General features: G+C 38.4%; 2 protein-coding genes across 2 annotated transcripts in view; both read right to left on the reverse strand.

The window, feature by feature from the left end:
• LOC100013894 (zinc finger protein OZF-like) overlaps positions 1-20,510 on the reverse strand; it is a 159,906-nt gene that overhangs the window by 21,037 nt on the left and 118,359 nt on the right. The window lies entirely within an intron of this gene.
• LOC100617067 (zinc finger protein 781-like) lies at positions 10,448-16,275 on the reverse strand. The gene has a single exon (XM_007492181.3). The coding sequence runs from the start codon at positions 15,428-15,430 to the stop codon at positions 14,120-14,122; it is 1,311 nt and encodes a 436-aa protein (XP_007492243.3). The 5' UTR covers positions 15,431-16,275; the 3' UTR covers positions 10,448-14,119.

Raw genomic sequence — 20,510 nt, forward strand, 5'->3', positions numbered from 1 at the left:
GGGGACCAACTCACCTCCTGAGACAATAGGAGCTCTTGCAAACAGGGAAAGAGAATAAAATCTAGCTAGAGAAAACAGCTGCAAGCATCCCCACAGCAAGCCAGATGTAACACTAAGGCTTATGAAATGAAGTTGCTTGACTCTTTTTTTGATTCAAGATTTGCTCTTACAATAAGACACATTTCTCCACAGCATTTTTAAATAAAAAAGTTTTTTTTTTAAAGTAGGTTTATTATTATCATGCAACGATCCAGCAATTTAGCTTGCAATGGAAAACATACATGAATATACAGATGAGATAATAAGCAATAATAATAAGAGAGAGAGAGGAAGAAGAGAGAGAGAAAGAGAGAAGAAGAAGAGAGAGAGAGATGGCTGGGTGGCTCAGTGGATTGAGAGCCAGCCCTGACAGTTGTAAACCTTGAAATTTCTCAGACTTGTGAATGTTAAAATTTTCCCCATTGAACTGAAAACATTCCCCATTTTGATGTGAGAACTCGCCAGGATCAGAAATGGGAGGACCTCTACTCCACCCGTACTTAAGACTGCTTTAGGGGAGAAAACTCCTTGCTAAACAAAGAAAGTACTTAGACCCATGCTTATAATAAGGCAAGGAGTTCTTTGAGCCATGCCTGTTTTTTAGAATACCTAAAAGGGTCGGGCAAGTTTTCTCTTAATGAGATTAGTTGACTCAGCTGTGTTTTCACTGGTTCAGACTGACTGAAGAGATTTGTCGACTTAGCAGGAATTCAGATGGGCAGTCTTTTAGAAAACATCTATGGTGATTGGTAGATGTAAGGACTTAGGGGAGGTGACATAGGAGAAAAACCCCTATATAAGAAAAAGCAGAATCTCTTGAGGGAGAATCCTTTTGGAGAAAGCTCTTATGAGGATCGCTTGGGAAGAATCTCTTGAGAGAGGCTCTAGAGAAGGGAAGCTCTTGGAGGACAGTCTCTAAGGAGGTCTCGCTAGAGCTCCTCTGAGGGGACTCTGTCCCTCTGGAGGCTCTGGAGAGAGGCCCTTTGGAACAGTCTCTGGTGAAGTCAGCTGAGATGGAGCTGGCCTGGTGTCACTAGAATCCTTGCTTAGACAGACCTTGTGGTGAGTGTTAAAAGACTGACTGACTGATCTCTCTCTCTTAAGACTCAGGTCTAGGCCATGTTGGCTTAAGACCCTTCATACTTATTTCCTTTTTCTCTCTTTCTCTCTTTTCTTTAATTCCACATTTGTATTAATTAAATTCTATATAAACCCAGTTGACTTGGGTATTTGAATAATTGGGAATATTTCCCTGGAGACCACCTTATATTTGATTTAAAAACCAAGACACTGTAGTGAAACATATTTTCTGCAGTCACAATTTACTCACCCTCTCTTATATCTATCACAATTTATATTTTCCACCATTTTAACTCACTACAGTTTATAACATCACTCTTTTAACTGTTACAGTTTAAGGCCTTCAACCATTTAAAATCTTACACAGTGGGAAATTCTGGGTTCAAACAACCCCTACTGACTGACCTTTTCTGTTTTTCCGACTTGGAACCAATACACAGTATTGACTCTAAGATGGAATGTGAGGGGTTAAAAGAAACAGAGACAGAGAGAAGAGAGAGAGGGAGAGGGAGAGGGAAAGGGAGAGAGAGAGAGAGAGAGAGAGAGAGAGAGAGAGAGAGAGAGAGAGAGAGAGAGAGAGAGAGAGAGAGAGAGAGAGAGAGAGAGAGAGAGAGAGAGAGAGCACCAAATCAGGAAAGCACCAACACCTTTGTATTCTAGCTGGGGAGTCCCAGGGTACAACTTTCAGGTCCCATTCAGGAAAGTCCCAGGCAGAGCTTCCTCTCCATGGGTGAGATTCCAAAGTCTACTTTCCAGAAGGGGATTCTTATTGGGCCTCAAACAAAGAAGGCTTTTTTTTTTTGGTCAACTGTACTTTGCAGAACTTCTTCCAGGGCCTAAGCTGACCTGGCCAAGGTCCTGAGTTCCAAGAAACAGCTAAGCAAAACATTTTCTCAAAATTTAATCAAGAATCATGAAGACAACACATTCCACAAGATAAGGGTTTACTTCCCTGACAGTAACAGAAACCTGGAGAATCTGCTGAGAGCTCTGGCCAAAAGCCCAAAGCAGTCTGAGTCTCTGCTGGTAAGAATAAGGCCTATGATATGAAACAGGGGAGATTTATTAAAATGTATAACTCTTCTTTCAGCCTTTAAATCAATCATGTTGTGAGAATAGGCCATACATACCTTTGGGGTAAATCTATTAGATATCATTTTCATTTTACAGAGACCATCACAGTTTCATATGCATAATATCAGAATTGAAGCAAAAATTAATAGAGGGTTTGCTAAAGCAGAGAAATATTTTTAACAGTAGGGGATATACATATACACATTTTATTTATATATATATATATATATACAGATATATATATACACACACATATATGGAAAGTAAATGTAAAGATTGCAATAGGCACGAAAAAACTTCATCATCCACATGGTCAGGGGAAAAATAAAACATATCACCCTGTCACTGGAGAAAACCAATGTTTAATAACTTAGAGAAACAGAGTCAAATCACAGAGATTGGAGAAGAATTCCGCAGGCGGGGCTCCATCTGCCTACTGATCATTCCACACACTTTACAGTGGTCACAAGTGACACAATGCAGCAGAACAGGAATTCCATACAAAAGGAATAACATGAAAATTACACATAGCAATAGCATGATGAACCTTATCCTATATGATTGTCCCGGGACACAACACACTACGACGTCCTGCTGCCCCTTGTTGTAGGGCTATCCACTAGTCGGTAGGGAGATAAAGTTTAAACATTTCCCTCCAAGTATAATCATCTCCAGAAGTTAGCAATCTCTGAACATTTTCCTTTTGGGTGAGAGAAGAAATGTTTTCTAGGGAACAAGTAAACAGGGCGGATATATCGATATGCAAGGAGGCGAAGGAGGAGGAATCAAACAAAGTCAGAAATTTCTTTTCCTAATTTAGTGTTTTGGTGGCAACCACTGAGCACTGACTGTGCATGCTGAGGCACATCTCATCCAGCACAGAGCAGTCGGCTAGACAAGACCTCGACATGTACAGACCTCACCATGCCCGAGCCTGGCCGTGCCCCACCAAGTCGGGTGTCAGACCCTGCTCCTCTCCTTCTACCATGTTTCAGGACAGGAACTGAATTATCTGTAGAGGATTTACATTGATAGCCGCCTGATGATACAGAGTGCTGGTCATGAGAGGAGGGCAAAGCTAATAACAGATGACAGTGTGTGATGTCAAGCAAAGCTCTCATCGTCCCCGAGATGGGAAAATGCCCACCACGAGACATCTCCGAGGAAAGGTCGCTTTCCAGACTCAATGGGTTCTCAACATCAGGTCAGCAAGTCGGCAGGACTGTGAGCCCGGACGAGTAAATTCATCTTGTCATCTTGCGTGTGGGGCATCTCCCAGAAGGACAGGGAAGATCTCCAGGAGTCTGGGAAAAGCATGAGGTCGGCCAGAGGATCCCGGCCAGGCCTAAAGCACACTTTATTCACAAACAAATAAATGATCACTCAGCACAATTTCCCTCGCATCGTCGCTTGGACGTGTGATAGCCACAGTATTGTTCAATCCCTCGGCTGCCATTTCTGTGGCCTTTGGCCTGTCTTTCGCCTGTTTCTTAACCCAAACTCTAGTCCCCACCTTTACGTCAGTAGGTCCCAACCCTCCACTTCAAGTCTGTCTATCCAGAGGCTCGGGCACAGGGATCAGCACAGCAGCAGATATATTAGCCGGCCAGTTCTCCTGTAGCTATTCTGGGTATTGCTTTTGGGGCATCGTGTTGGCATATAATACCTGTAGCTCATTTGAGGGCAGATAAGGAGAGTGATATTCCTCTACCTTGTGCCCCCCTGTGTGTAGCCTATATTCCCAGATGTCCCACTGGACGAGGGCTGACTCATCTGAGTCAGTGCTAGGATCCGTATTATCCCTGGCCCTGGCTATTTTTGCTCGTTGGTCCACATAAGCATTGTATTCACATTCTTCAGTGTCAATCTGCACATGAGCATCTACATGAAAAATTGATATGTTCATATTTAAAGACATTTCCCAGAATTCCTCCCACAAAGATTCACCCCCAATTTCTCGACCATGAATCTCCCATTTCTGATTCTTCCATTTTACTATGCTAGCTTCTTGAGTGTGTACAATTTTGTGAGAAGCTGGAGAAAGAGGCCTTTCATCATTAACCAAATCCTTGAGTTTCATCTCCAGGAAGAATTTTCCAATATAAACACATGTTGAGTTCTAGGCCTTTTCACAATTATGAATTTTATAAGGCTTGATTCCAGTATGAATACTGTGATATGGAGTGACTTCCATCTTCCAGCAAAAGGCAAGTTGAGTATATTCATAAGTCTCTACTATGAATCCCCTGATCTAAAGCAAGAGATGTTCTCTGACTAAAAACTTTCCCAGATTGATTTGCTACAAAGATGAATTTTCTGATGTCTACCAAGCTCTATACTACATTTAATTACCTTTCTATATATACATTGCAGGCATATTATTTCTATTTGATATGAGTTCTCTAATGGTAAATAAGGGGAAACTTAAGCCATTATGATTTTCTCCATTGATTATATTAATAAGGTTGTTCCCCTAATGTGGATTCTCTGATGTTCAGTAAGGGATAAGTATATATTAAAAGTTGTAGCACATTCCAAACACTCATAAAGTTCTTATCGAGTGTGGGTTCTCTCATGTGTAAGGAGAGCATCACTACAGCTAAAAGCCTTTCCACATTGTTTACATTCATAAGGTTTCTCTCCAGTGTGAATACTCTGATGTTTACAAAGAGTGGAGAGGCGTGCAAAAGACTTTCCACACTGATTACATTCATAAGGTTTCTCTCCAATGTGGACTCTCTCATGTGTAACAAGTCCTGAGCTGCAATGGAAAGCCTTTTCACAATGATTACATTTAAAGGCTTCACTCCACTGTGGACTCTCTTGTGCGCAACAAAACTGGGGTAACACCTGAATATTTTTCCACACTGATTACACTCGTATGGTTTTTCTCCAGTATGGATTCTCTCATGCAAAACAAAACTGGTCTTGTGTGTGAAACTCTTTCCACACTGATTACATTTATAAGGTTTCTCTCCAGTATGGATTCTCTGATGGAGAACAAGTCTGGAGTTCCGTTTGAAAGCTTTTCCACATTGATCACATTCATAAGGTTTCTCTCCAGTGTGGATTCTCTGATGAACAGCAAGACTGGATTTCAGTGTGAAAGTCTTTCCACATTGATTACATTCATAAGGTTTTTCCCCAGGGTGGATTCTCTGATGTACATTAAGGAATGAGTATTCCCGAAAGACTTTGCCACATTCATGACACTCATGAAGTTTCTCTCCAGTGTGGATGCTCTCATGGACAGTGAGATTGGCCCTCAGTGTGAAAGACTTTCCACATTCATTACATACATAAGGTTTCTCTCCAGTGTGGATTCTCTCATGGAGAGCAAGATTGCCCTTCTGGGCAAAAGCCTTTCCACACTGATTACACACATAAGGTTTCTCTCCAGTGTGGACTCTATGGTGTATATAAAGGGCAGAGTTTTGAATAAAAGTTTTGCCACATTCATGACACTCGTAAGGCTTCTCTCCAGTGTGGATTCTCTGATGTCTGACAAGTTTGGATTTGTTTCTGAAAGTCTTCCTACATTCATTACATTCATAAAGTTTCTTTCCACTGTGAATTCTCTGATGTCTGACAAGTTTGGATTTGTTTCTGAAAGTCTTCCTACATTTATTATATTCATAAAGTTTCTCTCCACTGTGGATTCTCTGATGTTTAATAAGAGAAGAGCATATACTAAAAACTTTACCACATTCACAACATTTATGAGGTGTCTGTTCAGCATGTATTCCTTTATGTTTAACAACACTGGATCTCATTCTGAAAGTTTTTTCACGTTGAATGCATTCAGGTTTCTCTACAGTGTGTATTCTCTCATATTTAGCAAGACCAGCCCTGAATTCACTATACTGAGAATAGTCGTTCCATGAGGTCATTTTTGGATTTCCACCCATCTCTTTCACATCAAGCCTGTTCTCTGCATCTGATGGAAATAAACACAGACAAGCATAAATATATCCTCTTCCTTCTTCTGGAAGAAAGTAAACTGAGGGATATTCAATTTCCCCAGTCAAAAAGAAGTGTCTTCGACCTGAAGTGGGCAGAATCAATCATTTTAAAATGCTCAACATCAATAAGGTAATTAACTTAACAAAAAGTCATGCACCAATCACAATGAATCCTCACCACAAGCTTGAGACACAAGCTAAATATGCATTATCATTGTATTTATATACAACTCAGGCCATGAACTCTGGATGGCTGAGTGACCTGACCCAAATCCCAGTAACTGAGACTAGAACTCAGACACAATGACTGACTGGTCTCCATATGCTACACTAGACAGAGTGTCTCCAATTTAACTTCAATCCATTCTTCAAATGCATTTTGATTACAATTTCATTCTGTTGTGTTCAGATTATTTTCTGACAGTTCCGTCTTGACTAGTTTTGAGGTACTATCCTATGGGCATTCTTTGTAAATCTCATGAAAACCTGAGAAAGAGATTTACTATTTTCAGGTGTCCTATAATAACTTAAATCTGAACATTTTCTTATATTCTATTCAGATCTAGAGATAATTTACTACTTATTATCCATATTGTACAGTAACATTATTTCACTATCATATCTTTAAATGTAATATAATTTGAGCCCCCATCATGTTTTCCCACTCTTATTTTTTAATTTACCTGAGGTATATTGCATTCTGTTCTGATCCATAATTTTTTTTTTATTTTTAGGAGAACTTCATTTTAAAATCTTTACCTTTAAATGTCTCTAAAAAAACCCCTAAACTATATTTCTTATAATAAACAGAATTTTTAAAAACTATATCTTTGTCCAAAAATATTCTCATGCAGGTCCTTGAGTCCACTGTTCTTCCACTAAGAAGTGGACATCATGGCTCGCACTATTAATCCTTCATCAATAATGCCCATTTGGGTTACCAGAATACTCTGGGAGTTGGTAATAATAATCCAAGGGGTTTGAACTTAACATTTTAATGGCACTCTAAGCAGTAAATAATTATCTAATTTTGTTATAAATCTATTTTTCTTCTGGGAAGAAAAGTGTGTGCATATTTAAAGTATAGTTTGAAGTATAATATATATGAAAATAATATTATTCAGTGATTCCCAAACATCATAATCAGACCTAAAAAGTATTGAATATATAAACTCTAAGTACAATCATGGAACTCTTTCTGACTTTTCCTTCTGTTGGCAGAAAGGAAACTGAAGGATATTCAATTTCCCCAGTCAAAAAGAAATCTTTAAACTGAAATAGGCAGAATCAATCCTTTTTTAAATACCTCAGAATAACAAGATGATTTAATTAAGAAACAGTTCCACAGGCAGTCACATTGGATCCTCACCCAAGTACATCTTCCTTCAGTTTTTCAGCCTGTCATCAAATTGTTTCCAAACCCTCTCAAAGGCTGGGCATTTATGTGTAAATTGACTCCCAAGGAATGATCATAGGCACACACAGACCTTCATTTATTTTCTGTCCCTGCAGGAGAGTAGCTCCCTCCTTCACCAGCTACTTTGTAAATCATCACTGATGTAATCATCTGATCAAGAGATTAGAAACATTTTTGATCCCTGTAGGATAGATGGCTCCACTATCATTAGGCATGCACTTTATAAGCCATCTTCAAAAATATCATGAATCAGCATAAACATTTTACATAGACAGTAGATATTATATTGCCTCTCATTAAAGTGTTGAAGACTAAATTTTTTAAAATATCATGTTATCTCCCCCTTATATTATTCTTCTATTATAACATTAATTTTCAAAGGAATTTCAGGACAAATCTTTAGTCATTTCTGTGAGAATGTAGCCAGTGTTCCTTGGTAGAAAAAAGAAAATTAAAGGGCTCTTCCCTATAAAAGGTTGCTTTATATATATATATATAATTTTAAAAAGACCAAAGCAATATATGCAATTGACCTTCATGTGAATTTTTCAATGAATACACTATTTGTCATTAGCCAATTACAAAAATACAGCAAGTTATTACAAATCTTCTATATAGTAAATAGTAATTTATTTCACTTACAAATTAGAGGACCATTAACAAAAAAAAATCTATCTTTCACCAAAAGAGCTTGTGAAATTCTCCTCCCATTTTTTACTTCCTACATTTTAAGGGATATTTTACTGTACCCTGTTTATAAAACAAAATACAGCTGGTGACAGAATAGTCAGAGAGAAGGAACAAAGACACTTTCTAGCTATGTGTTCCTGTCCAAGGCACTTACTTATTCTTTCTTTCAGTTTCCTCAACTGTTAAATGGGAATCATAATAGCACTTATATCTCAGAGCTATTGAGAAAAATTGAATTAATTATTTTAAAAACCTTAGCACAGTGTGTGGTATAGATCCAAAATTACTCCATTTGAGAATCACTCCCATTTTGTTCACATATACATCTGTACATTCCCATTTGTATTTGCAATCCAAGTAATCCAAAATAGTATGCCATGGTATCTTACTGTGCCACTTCTAGGAAACAGCTGAATCCCCCAATCCTGAAAATGGGCAAAAGGGTTATTGTACCAGATCATCCTTGAGCCCCAGCAACAGGGACCTGACCAATGAACTTTTGCCCATCCTCCTCCACTGCTCCTCACTCTCAAAAACCTGGATAAATCTTATGTATTGTCCATTTAGGAGGTCTTTGACTATTAGGAGGTCTTTGACTATGAGTCAAACTCCCTGCTGGCAAATTCAAGAAACCCTAGTTGGTCCAAATCCTCTCTCAGCCAATCTGTTATTTTTGTATTCAACATCTATAATTTAACAGTGGAAGAGGATAGGATTTCAGCTGGACAGAGCCATGATTCAACCTTTGGGAATTGAAATCCAAAAGCACTACACAGGCTCTACCCACTTAGAATTGATTCCATTTCTTTTGGGAAATGAGTAAATTCATCTGTGCTCTGGTGGCTAAGAATTATTCCTAAAGTCCTCACTCACAATATTTACTCTGTCCTTGGACTAAACACCCTGGGGTTTGGGGTATGAGTTTTGCCTCTTTATCAGCTTTCCCTAAATTGATCCTGTGCCTTCTCCAGCAGGTTCCTCTTTCAGGCCTCCCTTTGTTTCTGGCCATCCTTTTGGATGGTTTGCAACTTATCAGGAGGGTTTCCCTGAGTTCCTAAAAATCTTAATGGCACAGCAAGACTTATGTCTTACATAAGCTGATGTCTTGCTGTGCCATTAAGATTTTTAGTAGCCACCCTGGATTCATTTTAAGCAAGTCAGAGTGGGGCTCCTTTGCTGGCAAACTCAATAAACCCTGACACTCTGTTGTCTTTTATGCCTGTATCACCCACAGGCCCAGTAAAATAGATAAGCACCTACAGACTCCTCATCTTATGTTCTGGGTTCAGTCTATCAAAATGGACTTGTCCACCTCCAGAGAAAGAACCGATAAATAGAAATAAGCAAAACATAGTTTTATATAAGCACATACATTTTTGTCAGATGATGCCTTCTCTAACAGGAGGGAGGGAGGGAGACCATTAACTGGGTATTTTACTGTAACTAACAAAAGAAATGTAAGAGAGAGAAATGGGCTTAGCCCCTTTTAAGCTTACTATAGTGCTACCCACAGAAAAGACCTTTAAAATGTGTAGCAACCAAGCAATGAGGCATTTATGCAAATGGCACCTTTAACACTTGGAACAATTCAGTTTTGCAATTTCACAAGATCTTTTGATTCGCCTAAATAAGTTAACCTACATGGTTGATGACCAAATCCAAATGTTCCCAGCAGTTGGACTCTTATTTCTTGTGGATAGGGAGGCTATTTAAAAAAGATTAATTCAATAACGGTTGTAGGGACAAAAATGAAAGGACTGGCAAATGCATTAAAATGCGAGGATATGATCCCCCACAACCTCCTTACCCCCAAACTACTTGTTCCATATATCTAAGTCTTCCAGAAGTCTCTAAGAAGCCTCGTACCTATTCCTGAGACCTATTAGCCTTCTGAATGCCACTACCTCCATAGCTAAACCCTACTGAATCCCAAACCAGGGAAAAATTGTAAGATTCCATCTTTCTTTCTCTCTGCCTTCAAAGACTGGGTCATATTGGAAATTGCAGAGCTAGAGATAAGAAAAGAAGATTTTTTCTTGGTTTACAGAAATTCATGGCATAAACTAATTAGGAGCTAAAATTAGGAAGTGAAATACAATATCTTTACTATATATTTTCATGTTATAGTTTAAAGGTTTTTGGAACTACTAAAAATATCTTGGATTTTTGGAAGTTTGCAGATTTGCAGCTAGACTTAAGATTCAGATCAACAGTTTCTCTCTCTCATCCTCCTCCTCCTCTTCCTCCAACTCAACTCCTCTCTCAACCTTTCCCCTTCCATTTGTTAGAAAGTGACTGATGCAGTGTTTTAGTAGAAGGTGATTTTCCCTACTAGGGGGGAAAAACAGGCAGTTTCAAACAGTTCAAGAGAATTTAATTGTTTAAGTCAATTAGTAGCTGTCACCTAGGTTGAAATAGACTGCATGCAAAGACTCAAAGAAAAATAAGAATTCTTCTCAGGCACTAGAAGAACTCAAAACAGACTTTAAAATTCAAATAAGAGAAAAAATAGTAATAATACTGGGAAATATGTTTTGCCTTTTCTCTGTATTCCCAGACCTTAGTACAGTGTTTGCCATATAGCTAATTGTTCATCCTTAGTTCAAAGAGGGCCAGTGACATCAGTGTATTTGATTTAAGTGAGGTGGAGTTGTACAGTGTCATTCATCTGATTCTCTTCCAGAATCATCAACGTCCACTGGCAAGACTAAGGTGAGGATGACTGGCAATAGCTCAGGATAGAGTGGACGACTTTGGCAATCTCTAGGTTCCTCACGGCACCTGCCAACATTGTGGCTGCTGGAACAAAGTGTTCTCCCCTTCTGCTGGGGAAGTCCTCACATGCTTGGAGCAGAAATCCTCCCTAATTCACCTAAGGATTATAGACCTAATGATTACTCTCAACCTGGTTTAGCCAATCAGCCAGGATGGTTTTACTGGACGTGGACACCACACATGTCCAGTCAAAGGCGGAAAGCCACCCTCACACAGAGGTACTAGTCCTCCCTGAGCACCCCATATATCTATACACATTACAAATAAAAGCAACATTATAATGTAAACAAAAGCCTGAAAGACTTCCAAGTTCTGATCAATGCACTGATCAACCATGTCTCCAGAGGACAAAATACGCTACCCACATATTGAAAGAGATGAAGGACTCGGAGGACAGGATAAGACACATATTTTATTTCGACATAGATAATATTAAAACATTTTTCCTTAATATACAAATTTGTAAATTCCTTCCGATATCTGTGATTGTCATTTACTTCTCGTCTTTACCAATTTGAAAATCTAATTATTAGTGATTTGGATTAGTAATTACAGATGTGGAACACTTTTTCATGAGGTTGTGAATAACTTGGATTTCTTTCTTCCTTTGATAACTGTCTATAATAAAGTTCTGTTGGGGAATAGCTAGTTTTTATGACTGTATCCAGTCTATTTAAACACCTTAGATATGAGACCTCTATTAAGGAAACATTCATTCCCCTCAAATAACTGCTTCCCTTCATATTTTAGGTAACCTTGATTTCTTCATCTGACATGAATGCCCCATTTCATTTTGTGTGATCTTCTCCACACCTTCTCTGATGCCACATTCTTTACAAAATGAATCTTTTATGGTTTCTCTGATTTCTTTAAAGAACCTTTCACATCTAAATTTCATATTCATTTGGAGCTAATACTGGTCTATGCTGTGGATGTTGGTCTATACCTACTTTCTGTCAGACTGCTTGTGAGTTTTAATGTAATGATTAGTACCAGCAGTCGAGGTCTCTGGATTTCTAGAAATCCACAATGTAAAAGGTATGGGGAGAGACTACTAATCAAACTAGCATTGCCTAGTCAAGCACCCATAATTTAAGTATCAGAATCTCCCACACATGTATTTCACATGCATCCTGTACAAGCTGTCTATTTTTAAATTATATTAGATAGTTTGGGTGATTATTACTTTATGCTATGGGTTCAGATTTGGTCCTACTGCTGGAATACTGGAAGAAGTTTAAGAAAGAGACATACAAAGGTACTTTGGATGAGAACAGACTTGGGTTAGATGGGACCATAGAGGCCAGTAAGTTCAGCCTCCTAAACTGAGGCACAGAGAGGCGGTTCTTCTCCCAGCGTTACATTGCTTAAGAACATGTGAGGCAGATTTTAAAGCCAAGACTTCCCAACTCTAAATCCAGTTTCCTATACATTAAAATATACTGCAGTCATTTATACTGTTCTGAATATCAATTTGAATAAAAAGTGATTAAACTATCTCATAGCCACTGACTTTTCCATAAGATTTATGAGCCTTAGGAAAAATAATAAGTATCATTTACAGAGTGATTTAATGTTTACAAAGCACATTACAAATATTGTCTTATTTGATCCTCTCATCTACTCTGCATGGTAGATGTTATTATTATCCCAACTGTACTGATGGATAAACTGAGTCAGGAATAGGCCAAGTGACTTGTCCAGGGTTAAACAGCTAGTAAGTATCAGAGACTGCATTTGAATTCAGGGCTTATAGATTCAAAAACAATGCTCTCTTTTGTGCTATCCAGCAGTTTAAAGGCATCATTAAAAGAAAAAGTCCAACAGACACAAAATATTAAACAAGGCTTTTTTTACATTAGTTAGCATCATGAAACACTTTGAATACAGATCAACTAGAGAAAAGTTGGAGAAGTTATGGTATTAATGATCCAAGACAATTCTTAAGGACTTAAAATGAAAAATATTATGTACTGCTAGAAAAAAACTGATAACAGTCTAAATAAAGATCAAAATATACTTTAAAGGGGAGGAAGGTAGGTGGCTCAGTGGACTGAGAGCCAGGCCTGGAGATGAGAGGTCCTTTGTTAAAATCTGGCCACAGAAACTTCCTTCCTGTGTGACCTTGAGCAAGTCACTTAACCCCCATTGCCTATCCCTTATCACTCTTTTGCTTTGGATGGAAGGTATGGGTTTGAAAAAAAAACACTTATTTTTCTCATTTGTTTGGGTTTTTTGTCTGTTTTCTTTTAGAACACAACTAATATGGAAATGTTTTATATGACTAGATTTGTATAACCTACATCAAATCACTTGCTCTCTCAATGAGAGTAAATAAGGAGGGAATTTGGAATTCAAAACTTTTTAAAATATCTTAAAAATATTTTTATCCAATTGGAAAAAATAAAGTATTTAAGAGTGGGAGGTAAAAAGTTGTAGTATTGGAAAACCATGGAATATCACAGAGAATGAATGAGAAAACTTAGGATTTCAGAGAAAAAATTCCATCTGTTTTTAGGACTTCATACACCATACAAATTTTGTGATGAATAATGAAGTCTGTGCTGCCAGAAGATGCTTTTCATCATTAATTAGTTTCTTTAGTATTATCTCCAGGAAGATTTTTCCAAAATACACATGAGTAAGAGTTCTAGGTGAAGCCCTTCCCACAATTATTGCTTTTTAAAGGTTTTATTTTCCCAGTGTAAATATTGTGATGTCTGATAACCTCCATCTTCCAGCAAAAGGAAGATACACATTGAGCACATTAAGAAATTTTCTCTCCACCTATGAATCCTTTGATGTGAAATAAGAGATGGTCTCTGGCTGAAAACCTTCCCACATTGAGTCCATATAAGACTTATTTCCAGGATGAATTTGCTGATGTCTAACAAGCTCTGTACTTCATTTGAATGTTTTTCCACATTCATTATATGAATTTTCTGATGGGAAATGAGGGATGACTTTAGTTGAACACTGATTACATTAATGAAGTTCTTCCTCTAGTATTGATTCTATGATATTCAGTACGAGAATATTAAGAGTATTAATATATTCTAGACAATCATAATAAGGCTTCTCTCTATTGTGGATTCTCTGATGAGTAACATGGAAGCCTTTTCATACTGATTACATTTATAAGGTTTCTCTCCAGTGAGAGAATTCTCTGATGTACTCCAAGAAAAAAGCTCATTCTGAAAGCCTTTTCATATTGATTATGTTCATTGTGGTTTTTCTCCACCGTGTATGCTCTGATGTTTATGAAGAGTGGAGTGGTACATGAAAGCCTTTCCACACTGTTTACATTCATAAGGCTTCTCTCCAGTGTGGATTCTCTGATGGGCGGCAGGACTGGAGCGGCATTTGAAAGATTTTCCACATTGATTACATTCAAAAGGTTTTTCTCCAGTGTGGATTCTATTATGTACAGCAAGGCTGGAGAAGCATCTGAAAGCCTTTCCACACTGATTACATTTATAAGGTTTTTCTCCAGTGTGGATTCTCTGATGTTCAGCAAGAGTGGAGCTGCATCTGAAAGCCTTTCCACATTGTTTACATTCATAAAGTTTCTCTCCAGTGTGGATTCTCTGATGTTCAACAAGACTGGAGCTACATCTGAAAGCCTTTCCACACTGATTACATTCAAAAGGTTTCTCTCCAGTGTGGATTCTCTTATGTATAGCAAGATAGGAGCTGCAACTGAAAGCCTTTCCACATTCAAGACACTCATGAGGTTTCTCTCCAGTGTGGATTTTCTGATATCCAGTAAGATGAGCTCTCCGTGTAAAAGCCTTTCCGCACTGATCACATTCATAAGGTTTCTCTCCAGTGTGGATTGCCAGATGGAGAGTAAGACTGTACCTGCGTTTATAAGCTTTTCCACACTGATTGCACTTGTAAGGTTTCTCCTCAGTATGGATTCTCTGATGTACATTAAGAAAATAGTATTCCCGAAAGACTTTACCACATTCATGACACTCATATGGTTTCTCTCCAGTATGGATTCTCTTATGTACAGCAAGACTAGAGCTGCATGTGAAAGCCTTTCCACATTGGTTACATTCATAAGGCTTTTCTCCAGTGTGGATTCTCTTATGAACAGCAAGATTTCCCCTCTGGGTGAAAGCCTTTCCACATTCATTACATTCATAAGGTTTCTTTCCAGTGTGGATTCTCTGATGTTTATAGAGATTGGATCTGTCTCTGAAAGTTTTTCTACATTCACTACATTCATAATATTTTTCTCCTGTGTGGATTCTCTGATGTTTATTAAGAGTGGATCTGTCTCTGAAAGTCTTTTTATATACATAAGATTTCTCTCCACTGTGGATGGTCTGGTGTTTAATAAGGGAAAAGTGTACACTGAAAACTTTACCACATTCATGATACTCATGAAGTTTCTCTTCAGTATATATTCTCTTATTCACAACACTGGAATTTGTTATGAAGGCTTTTCCATGTTGATTGTATTCAAAATGTTTCTCTTCATTATGAATTTTCTTATATTTAGCAAGACCAGCCCTATATTCACTAGCTTGAGAATACTTGTTCCATGAGATTATTTTCAGATTTGCACTGTCCTCCTTCATATCAAACCTGATCTCTGCATCTGATGGAAACAAACACATACATATACACATATATATAAATAGATCCTCTTCCTTCTGTTGGCAGAAAGTAAACTGATTGACATTCAATATCCCTAAGTCAGAAGATGAGTCTTCAAACTTAAATTGGAAAAATCAACTGTTTTAAAATACTATTATCTTGCACCAATAAGATGATTTCATTAACAAAGAGCTCCACACAATTGTGTTAGATTCTCACCCCAAAACTGAGTGAGATCCAGGCAGAAATTCTCATTTTACTTTACAACTAAGGCTATGAGGTCTAATGCTAAGTGACCCAACTTAAAGCCTGGCAGCTGAATCTAGACTTCAAACCCAACGACTGAGTATGCTCTATCCACCACACTGGACAGACGGTCTCTCTCCATTTATGCTTAAATCCTTTCTTCAAATGCATTTTGTTGATTCCAATTTTATTCTATTATGTTCAGGAAATAATCCTGTTATTTTGTATTGACCAGTTTTGCTGCAAAAATCACATAGTAATTCTTTGTAAATTTCACACTAACCAAAGAAATAGATTGACTACTTTCAGTTGTCCTGTAATACTTTTTAATTATATTCATCTTTTCTTATTATCTATTCAGATCTAAAGATATTATGACTCTTGTACATGTACTAAATATCTATTTTCAAACATAATAAAATTTAACTTTTAAATTTTTGTTGTTGTTGCTATCATCATGAATGCCAACTCTGTTTTTCGTATTCATCTGAGGTATATTATATTCTCTTTTGACCCATCACTTTTTTAAAGATAGCCATTATTTATTTATTTAATTTTTTTCTTTTAATGTCTCTGCTTACTAAATTAAAAAAGAAAAACTAAAATTCTTGTAACTGAGTAAGAAAAATTATGCATTTTGCTATGTCCAAAAATTTTATTTCTTAATCAATCCATAATCCTTCTGCCAGTTAATAGACAAGTTTGATTCACTCTTAGTCCTCCAGCAACACTTCCCATTTATGGATACTTGAATTCCTTTAGAGTAGGTGTAGATGGTCCAAAGAGTTTAAGCTAAAATTCTTTAGGGACACCTTAAGTAGCAAATAACCATCCAAATCTGTTACAAATATACTTTTCTTCTGGGGAAAACAAGTATGTGTATATCTGAAATGCAAATAGTTTCTATAATGATTCACAAATATTATGATTAAGTGTACAATGCTTTTGATGTTCCTGTAGTGGATACATAAAACTCTAAGTACAATCATTAAACTGCTTAATATAACAAACTGCTTCTGATTGAATACAGTTTTCAACCTATCATCAAATTGTTTTCAAACCCCCAGAAAGGCTGGACATTCATGTACAAATTGATTCCCAATGGACAGTCACAGGCATGCACAGTCCTCATTCACTCTCTGTCATTGTCCCAGAGCAGTGGATCTTTCACCAGTTATTTTGCTATCACTTATCAATGGTATGAAGAATGTTTTTATTCCTGCAGGAGAGATGGCAGGCTTCTTGATCATGATCCATGATTACTACTAGCTAGGCATTGACAGTACAAATCATCTTGAAAAATTCATGAAACACAACAAATGTTTTACACAGACTGTAGACATTATAGTGCCTCTCACTGAAGTGTAAGAGGCTATTTTTTTATTTGACTTTATCTTCAACTTATATTGCTTTTTTATTATGAGGCTGATTTTCAATAGAATTGGTTTGGCTACCCAAGTCAGTCCTTCAGTAGTTTCTATGGCCAGTGTCCCAGGGAAGAAAAAAAAGAAAAAGATAAAAAAAGGAAGGCAAAGAGAACTTTCTTGAAAATGGTTGTTTTAAATATAAACAAGAAGAGAAGAGAAGAGAAGAGAAGAGAAGAGAAGAGAAGAGAAGAGAAGAGAAGAGAAGAGAAGAGAAGAGAAGAGAAGAGAAGAGAAGAGAAGAGAAGAGAAGAGAAGAGAAGAGAAGAGAAGAGAAGAGAAGAGAAGGGAAGAGAAGGGAAGAGGAGAGAAGGGAAGAGTGGAAAAGGGAAAAGAAAAGGGAAAAGAAAAAAAGAAAAAAAAGAAAAGGAAAAAAATGTACAATTGACCTTCAAGTGAATTTATAAATTAATGCATTTTGTTATTTGCCAGTTAAACTAAGTCACTACAAATCTTATAAATGACAAGTGATTCATTTAGTTTCAGAATAGGGGGCTATTAACAAATAACCAATTTCCATCCTTCACCAAGAGAGCTTGTAAAATTCAAGACTGGACACAGACACCTATTAGCTGTATGACCCTGGCCAATCACTTCACCTCTGCCTTGGTTTCCTGAACTTTAAAATGAGGATAATAATAGCACCTATATCTCAGAGTTGTTGAAAGAATCAGATTAGTTATTTTAAAGCTTTTATGTTCAATGCTTGGTGTGGGTCCAAAACTACTTTTTGAAAATCACTTCTTTTTGTTCACACATATGTCTATACTCTCCACTGAGTGCTTAAAAATCAAGTAACCCAAAAGACGTCATGATATAGTATCTTACCGTGCCACCCTTGCTCAGAAACAACTGAGTCCTCCATGTTCTATTGTGCAGAAATCCCTAACCTTGACAACGGGTAACACCTTGATTGATGCCCTTTTGCCTGTCTTCCTACAGTCTCTAAACCTCTATATGCTTGTGTACTGTCCATTCCAGGAGTGTTTGACTATTCAGCCTAGACTCACTGCTGGAGAAGTTGGAAAACCCTAGTTGGTCCAAATGCTTATTCTCAGAAAATCTATTTTTCATTTTTCTCAACACTGATAATTTATTGGTGATGGTGATTCTAGGAATTCAAGGGAGACGGAGCCTTGGATCAACCTTCGGGAGTTGACAGCCAGAAGTCCTACAGTCTCTATCCCCTCGGAATCACTTCCAAGCCTGCAGAGCACATCTGTGTTCTGGGAGATTAGACCTGGCCCTGCTCCCCTGACCCCCAGGTGAACCACCCTGTCTCTCCCACAGGCCAAGAAGCTTTTCCTGAATGCATCCTGTGATGGTGCTAGCACGTTCCTCTTTCTGGTCTCCTTTTGTCTGTTTCTGTCTATTCTGTTGGAGAATCTGCAACTTGTTGGATGGTTTCCTGGGTTCCTTTTAAAGATATAAAATGCCCTCTTGCTCCGCACCTCTGACCCTACAGGTACCTCAGGCCCCTGGTAAGAATATGTTCTATAGGCCCTAATTTAGTGGGGAATGTGCCTGTGTGTCACAAAGGGTGGAACTGTGATCCAGACGTACTGCATTTTGAGAAATATTCCATTTTATTCTCATGTATGAGTTGGCTCTCTGCCATGAGTGCTTGTAATCTAAGATTTGCAGTAGCTGCCGTGGGTCCATGTTGAGCAGGGCAGTGGAAGGCAGAACCGAAAGCAAGGGCTCAGGACTTCTCCCTCTAGTCTGTAAGCCGCTGGTGAGGGATGAACAAACTGTGACTCCTTGCCGCACTATTCACTCACCCATTAACGGGCTTCCTCACAGGCTTCCCCCCCCCCCCCAACGGCCCCACCACAGGAATATCATGTGGTTTAACATCTGTTCATGGACACTTCAAAGGCGCCTTGATCAGGGCAACGTGGCCAGCTCTTGCTACATGCCCTCCCGATATCACAGGCTTTTGTGGTTTAAGCATATATAAGCTTATACAGAGACAGACAGAGACTGACAGAGACCAACAGAGAGAGAGCGAGAGAGAGAAAGAGACAGAGAGACAGAAAGAGAGAGTGTAAACCTTAAAATTTCTTAGACTTATAAATGTTGGAAATTTCACCATTGGGAAATTTCATACTTGAAAAATTTCTTACTGATAGTCTATTGGAATGTGAACCCCCTTGGCATGGGAGGTTCCTCCTCCTCCTTACTTAAGATTACTTTAGGACAGAAACCTTTTGCTGAACAATGGAAAGGGCTTTGACCTCTGCTTAAGCATAGAACAGGAAGTTCTTTCAGTCATGATTGATTTTAGAATTGATACAATAGAGATACTTGGAATGACAGAACCAGGTCTTGGAAAATACAATCTCTACCCTACTCAGTCCTAACAGGATTTAGGAAGGGCTACAGCATAGATCAAAATTTAATTATTTGAGAATATGACCTTCAACAGACATGTGCAAAGGGGCAGACCTCTGGGCAGTCCTGGGTTAAGCTAGAGCCACCATTGGCACAGGGAAGACATGGACAGTGATTGGTAGATGTGAGAACTGAGGGGAGGGAACTTAGATGGTTTCCTTAAAGATAGTGGGGTCTGAGGACTGAGGGGTGGTTGGAGAGGTTTTGCTCTGAGAGGTTGTGCTCTGAGAAGCTTGCTCTGAAGGAGGCTGGAGGTGGAGGCCCCTGAGACTGTTTCTCCATTTTGGTCACGTGAGTGATAGGGACTGATCTCTTTTCTTTGCCTCAGCTATCTAAGGGCTTGGGCCTTTTGGCCCAGCCTAAACAGAGGGGGTATTTAAGCCCTATTCCCTTCTCTCCCCTTTCTCTCTCTCTCTCTCTCTCTCTCTCTCTCTCTCTCTTTCTCTCTCTCTCTCTCTCTCTCTCTCTAATACCTTTCTTCCTCCTGTTTGTAATTAAACTCCATAAAAGGTTGACTGCTGACTTGAGTTTTCATTTAGGAATTACATAGCTGAATTCCTTGGTGACCTTAAATTAATATATATCAGTCTTTTAAAGTGATTTCCTTGTCACAAGAGAGAGGGAGAGAGAGAGAGAGGGAGAGAGAGGGGGAGAGAGACAGAGACAGAGAGACTGAGACAGAGAGACAGACAGACAGAGAGACAGACAGACAGAGAGACAGACATAGAGAGACAGAGAGACAGACAGAGAGAGAGAGAGGGAGAGCGGGGAGGGAGGGAGAGAGAGGGCGAGAGAGGGAGA

The sequence above is a fragment of the Monodelphis domestica genome, chromosome 4 (assembly GCF_027887165.1).
Source record: "Monodelphis domestica isolate mMonDom1 chromosome 4, mMonDom1.pri, whole genome shotgun sequence".
Classification (NCBI taxonomy): domain Eukaryota; kingdom Metazoa; phylum Chordata; class Mammalia; order Didelphimorphia; family Didelphidae; genus Monodelphis; species Monodelphis domestica.